The 6,399-nt window shown below is 40.1% G+C and overlaps 1 protein-coding gene across 1 annotated transcript; it reads right to left on the bottom strand.

Annotated features, from left to right (window-relative positions):
- Window positions 1–1,927: 1,927 nt before the first annotated feature.
- On the bottom strand, window positions 1,928–6,012 carry LOC121992588 (putative disease resistance protein RGA3). The gene is made up of 4 exons (XM_042547070.1): window positions 5,586–6,012; window positions 2,631–5,381; window positions 2,419–2,517; window positions 1,928–2,305 (listed from the first exon to the last, which is right to left on the bottom strand). The coding sequence occupies exons 1-4, from the start codon at window positions 5,922–5,924 to the stop codon at window positions 2,252–2,254; spliced, it is 3,243 nt and encodes a 1,080-aa protein (XP_042403004.1). The 5' UTR covers window positions 5,925–6,012; the 3' UTR covers window positions 1,928–2,251.
- Between the last annotated feature and the right edge of the window lie 387 nt (window positions 6,013–6,399).

The raw sequence follows: 6,399 nt of genomic DNA, 5'->3' as shown, positions 1-6,399 counted from the left end.
TCTCTGACGTGACAGTGGAAACTTCCATCGTACGATACTCTGTCCGCTCCGGCCGCCGACCGTGCTGTTTGTCGGCGGCAGGTGTCTCGAGGATGATGTTACCAGTTGTCCCTTTTGTCCCCTTGCGCCACTTGCCTGTTCCTGGGCCGAACGGACCAGCCGCTTGGCGCTCATGGCCTTCGAGCATGCTCCGGTACCTCGGACCGGGCGGGGGAGCCCTGCTCATGTGCTCGGATGGGATTGCGCCCTATTGTCTTGTGGCTCGGCCGAGCGGCCTGTCCGCTCGGCACAGAGACTCTTTTACCTTGAGCATCGGAAACTCGACCCCTGGTCGAGCTGTCTTTCGTCCGACCGTGGAGACCCATGGCTGGATGTTCGGTCGGCCGGATGTTTGGTCGACCCTCCAGTCCGCTCGGCACGACCTTGGGGTTGACTCTCTTGACCATTGACCTCTACGTGTCGTTGACCTCCCGCCAACGGGGTCCCCCGTTCTTACCACCGGATCACTTGTAGAAATCGAGTAGCAACACTACTAGACAAGGCAATTGCCAATTGTGGAAATCGAGCAGCAGCACTAGGAAATACACAATCTATTTTCATCCACATCACTCAAAAAATAACACATCAAAAAATAGCAACTCAAAAAACAGCAATTGTAACACAAAAAAAAAGAAACTGTGAAATGGAAACAGATTAAATCTGTTTCATCAAAATTTTTGTATTTATGTAGATTAATAGTTTGGACAACTTCATCAAAAAAACCATTAAATTGGCCACGGGAGGGAGACAGCTTCATCCAAGCAAACAAAATTCAGGTTTGCAACTAACTGAGATGAGAAGTTTTCAACCACTATTACCTAATCCAGGGAGGGAGGCAGCTAGAGGTGAGGGAATTCGTTGGAGGCCACAAGAGGGAGGCGGCTGGAGGTCGCAAGAGGGAGGTCGACGCGATGCTGGAGGTCGGCGACACAACAGGGAGGGAGATGACGTTGGAGGAGGAGGCTGGAGGTGAGGGAAGTCGTTGGAGGCCCCTGGAGGTCGGCGGCGTAGCAGGGAGGGAGACGACGTTGAGGGATGTCGCCGTGGAAGGTCGACGATGCTGGAGGGACACAACGTCAGAGGGAGGTGTCGCAGAAGACGGTGGAGGTAGCTAGAGGGAGGCTAGGGCTTTTTCGCGTCGAGAGAGGCAGGGCTTTTCGTCGAGAGAGGGCTTTTGAGCGCTGGTGTGTGCACGTGTTTGCCATGTGAGAGAGGTTTTATACCAACTGTGTGGTCCAGGGGCGAACCAGGAAAAATGAGTATAGAAGATCCACCCCCAATATAGTGAGGAGGCTAGATCCTCTGGTCCAGAAATTTCTGGACCATAAGAGACCCTATTCATTCATTGGGTGGATGGACTGGACCCCACCTGTTAAACAGGTGGGATTCAGCCCATCCAACCAATGAATGAGCAAGGAGCCAGGACTGGTCTAGGGATCCGGGACCAGAGGATCCCTGCTCTATAGTGAGTATACTTACTTCATTTTCTTAGTTTTACTTTGGTATAATATTTCTATAATCATTTAGGGATTATTGGGTTTGCTTACAATGACTTAAGCAAGGATCACATTTATAATCTTTTGATTAATTATTTAATATTTTAAATGATGTTTAATCAGAAAATAATTTAAATAGAAAATGAATAAAAGACAATTAAATTTAAATATTATTAATAGGCATTTTAAGATATTGTCAATTTAATTTTTTATATAGAGATATAGATATATATGTCAACAACTATATATATATATATATATTTTTTAAAAATGAAAATGATGCGTCAACGATCACTCTGTTTCTAATGAAAAAAATGTTTCATTATCAAAATTTATATATATAAACTCTTCAAAACTAAGAGAAAAATATAGCACAAAGAGGAATCTATAATGTATTAAGTTATATCATAATTTTTTTATATGTAAATCCTAAACATATATTCCTGACGATAAACATATAAGAATCGCTTCTCAATATTAAGAATTATCCTTCTATGTTGCTACCATTATGCTCTTTGTCATCCTTATGATCATTCATCCATGACCATGTTATCATCAACCCTCTTGTCGTCCACTGCCTCAATCCAATCGTCGGTATTTGCACACTGTTTGACTCCATAATCTCTTCTATCTTCATCATCCTTCTATGTTGCTAACATTGTGCTCTGCCACCCTTGTGATCATTCATCCATGTTATCATCATTGTTGTCATCCTCTCAATCATTCCAAAGTCGTAACTCCAGATCTATCTCCATCTCCTCTTCCTCTCCCTTGACATCATCGACACACAAAATGAAAGACAATGATGCATGTGAATAACTTTATGATTTACCAAAATAAGTATTTGTGTGTTGAAAACAGAGAGAGAGTATGCTTTTCATACCTCATTGCGCATATCCTCTCCACCATCATTGTTGTCATCCTCTTCAGCAATCCAAACTAGAAAATCCAGAAGATTTTCTATCTCCTCCTCTTCCTCTCCCTTGACATCATCGACACACAAATTGAAAGACAATGATGCATGTGAATAACTTTATGATTTGCCAAAATAAGTATTTGTGTATTGAAACCAGAGAGAGCATATGCTTTTCATACCAAGACATTGCGCATATGCTGTTCTTTGAACCCTTTCTTGAACAAACGACACCTGTAGAGCTGCACTTGTGCGAGGGTGGCTGGTAACTTCTTGAACTCGAGATTAGGACATTCCTTTATAATTAAAGAATTCAAGGAGGTGAGATTCTTTAACCCTGTAACGACCCTCAATTCGTTAGAATCATGAATCTTTAAAGTCTTCAGTGAAGGTAGTCGTCTCTGTGATAAATGAATAGATTCCACTTTGCTATATGATAATATCAAGTGTTGGAGCGTTGGAAAGTAACACTTGGACATCACCTCACTATATTCTTGAGTTCTGACTGTAATTTCTAAATGTTTCAGTGAAGGGAAACATGAAACATCAGGTACACCACCACTATCCAATGTCATTTTTTTCACGGAAGACATAAAGGGCCACTGGGGAAACTTGATCAGCCTAGGACATCCATAAAGTTTAATAGAATGGATACTGGGGAAATCACCAATCTCCACTCCATCCCACTCTTCCCAATTTTTCATATCTCTGAATATCAAGTCTTTTAGAGAGGGAAATGCAATTTTGTTTTGGGAAGAAGATGGAGAAGCCATTAGCATGGAGCAAAATTCACGTCCCACATGTCGAACATAATGCATCCCAGCTATCTCAAGCTCTTCTAGAGAAGGAAGTTGACCCAACGGTGGAAGTTTACTGCAATACTTACAATATTTTAGAACCAACTTGGTCAACTTAGTGAAGGATGAAGCGCCCACCCATCCAACAAATTTGAAAGCTGGATAGTTGTTTATTTCAAGGATCTTGAGATTGACATGCGGTTCCAGGTACTCGAGCTGCCACTTTGCCTTCTTTTCATCTTTGAAAATGTCAAAAGGAACTCCACTCCAATCTAACTCCAAAGAATCAATATACTTTTTTGTCTTCAGAGGGGGTTTTGAGTTTGAAAATATATTCACGGATGCTACATTATAAATGGAGATATGCCCTCCAAGTTTCATCAAACTATTCAATTCTCCTATGTCGCAATGCTCTTTTTCACAACTGACGTTGAAGCGTCTGAGTGTCTGCAAGTTGGTCATGTTTCCAATTCCAGATGGAAAAAAGACACCTTTATAATTGTAAGGAAGCAAAAGATGACGTAGGCTTATTAAATTTCCAATCTTCCTTGGGAATTCATGAACATTTGTCGCTATCAGATCTAGAGTTTGCAAGTAGTAAAGGTTGCATATGGACTCTGGAAGCATCCTTATTTTAGCACTCCGTATAGAAAGGTAACGAAGCAGTTTGAGATTGCCCAATGAATCTGGTAGCTCTGTGATGTCGATCTTGCTTAAATGGAGTGCTCGTATGTATTTCAATTTTTGAAAAAGATCGTCAAGGATTTTAAAAAAATTGTATTGTCTTATCATAAAATATGGCCACCCAGGTCCTGTAATAAAAAGTGTCCGCATGAGTTTTAGTTGTTGAAGATCTTTTATTGTCTCCAGGGGTTTTAGTAGATTAGGATATTTTACGCTCACCGACAAGTGTCGAATTTTTTGTAATTTCTTTGCGTCGAATTTGTTATCCATCACACAGAGGCATTCATCTTGAGTTATATATTGTGCAAGGTCGTGAACAAGATCATGCATCACAAAAGAGGAGTCTACATTGATCTCTACAGAATTTAACATTGACCTCTCAACCAATCTTTTTATGTAATTTCTGCCTATGTCCTCAGCTCTCATATCTCCATCAAGAGGAAGAAGACCTTGTGACATCCATAATCGGACTATTTCTTCTGAATCTAAACTTGTGTCTTTGGGAAATATGGACAGGTATTGGAAGCATCTTTTAAGTTGTATCGGCATGCAATCATATGATATTTTAAGTGCTGGTAAAACTCCATTATTTGTTTCTTCTAATTCCCACATCTCATTCTCTAGTATCTTCTCCCATGAATCTATATCTTCGTTGTTTCTGAGAGCACCTCCTAGCACTTTCACAGCCAAAGGTAAGCCTTTGCACTTGTCTACTATCTTCCTACCAAGCTCTTCAAGATGTGGTTGTAGTCTCTTATATGCTCCTTCCAAAGTGACTCTCTTGAACAATTGCCAGCATATATCAAATGATAAGCAATTCAAGTCAAGAGGACTTCTTGTCCCCATAATTCCTGCAACTCGATGATTTCTAGTGGTCACTATAACTTTACTCACTTGAGCTGATACTAAGGGCTTTCTTAATTCATCCCAGAGAGTGAATTCTTCATTCCAAACGTCATCTAATATCAACAAAAACCTTTTTCCCTGCAGTTTCTCTTGTAGTGCATGTTGGAGCCCATCAAGTTCTTTATGAACTTCCACTTTTGTAAATGATTCCAGAATCTTCTCTGTCAAACTAACAACATGAAAATTTTCAGATACACAAACCCATCCTGTTAAATCGAAATAGCTTTTCACTCTTTGATCATTATAGACAAGCTGAGCCAGTGTTGTTTTACCAAGTCCCCCCATCCCAATTACAGCAATTACAGAAACTCCATTTCCTGTTGTATCATTCTTTGACAGCAGCCATTTAACCAGCATATCCTTTTCCTCTTCTCTTCCAAGAACATCTGATTCAACCACTAAAGAACCTGTTTCTCGGTTCATATCTGAGAGCATGGGGCTTCTCTTTCTTTTTTCAGCCTTCTTAGGCAACTTTAGGAGTTTCCACTCCTTGGTGATCTCATCAAACCTTTTCCTTATCGCTGCGGCTTTATTTGCTAGTTCATCCTGTTGGGTTCATAATAATGAATCGAAACAGCGAATAGAAATCATGAATTTAAACATCGAAATTATAGATTACAGTATGAATTCTAAAAGATTCATGCACATGATCTTGTTAATTATCCAGTTCACAGCATATAAAATTAAACTGAAAACAACGGAAAAATAAAAAAAGTAATTGAGGTATAATTCACAAAATTAATCGCGTACCTCATGTGCCCCGCTGTTGTTCTCATGCAATTGTTTGGAACGCAACACCTCGTACTCGTACTCTTCTACTACGTCTTCGGCATCATAGGCAACATCTTTGAGCTCGCTAAGCCAAAGCTTCTCCGAGTGACTTTTTGCATGATTCTCCTCCTCTGACTCTGAGTCATCAAGTTTGGCTTGGATTCTCCTCATCGTCTCTGTCAGCTTACTCATCTCTTGTTCAATAGTGTTGTGTGGCGACGAAGAAGAAGATGATGTTGTTGACGGTGAAGCCAAGCTATGCAGCTTGGTTACCATCGTGGTGAACATGGAAGACAGGAAGCCTCCTCCTCCGGCCATTGTTCTTCCCTGTTTCTTCTTGGAAATTAATTTTAGGTAGGCGCTAGGCAGACTAGGAAGGAGCGGACTTCTGGTAAATTAAGGGATGTTTAAAATACATCAACGACCAAAGTCAATGAATGCATCAAGTCTCCCATGATGTAGAATGCACAACCACTCTTTGGACTAATTGGCATCTATGCGTGTTCGTTACGCACCTCTATTTTATTTTTTTTAAAGGTAATTTCATTGCAAACTCGGCGCCCTCTTTTTTATGAATAATTATTTCTTATAAATTTAAAATAATTTCTTAACGAGAATAAAACTATTTTTACCATCAAATATGAAAGTAATTATTTTATGTGAATTTATAAAAACTGATTCGGCAGAGTATAAATCTAAGCTTAATGGGTTGGCAGAGCTCTTATATTAAATCTAACGTTAATGGGTTGTCAGAGTTTAAACCTAATATTAATTAAGGTTTTTTTTACTTAGC

Source organism: Zingiber officinale, chromosome 6B, assembly GCF_018446385.1.
Source record: "Zingiber officinale cultivar Zhangliang chromosome 6B, Zo_v1.1, whole genome shotgun sequence".
Lineage (NCBI taxonomy): Eukaryota > Viridiplantae > Streptophyta > Magnoliopsida > Zingiberales > Zingiberaceae > Zingiber > Zingiber officinale.
Note: the sequence above shows the minus strand (reverse complement) of the source record. Positions and strands in the feature narration are given on the sequence as shown.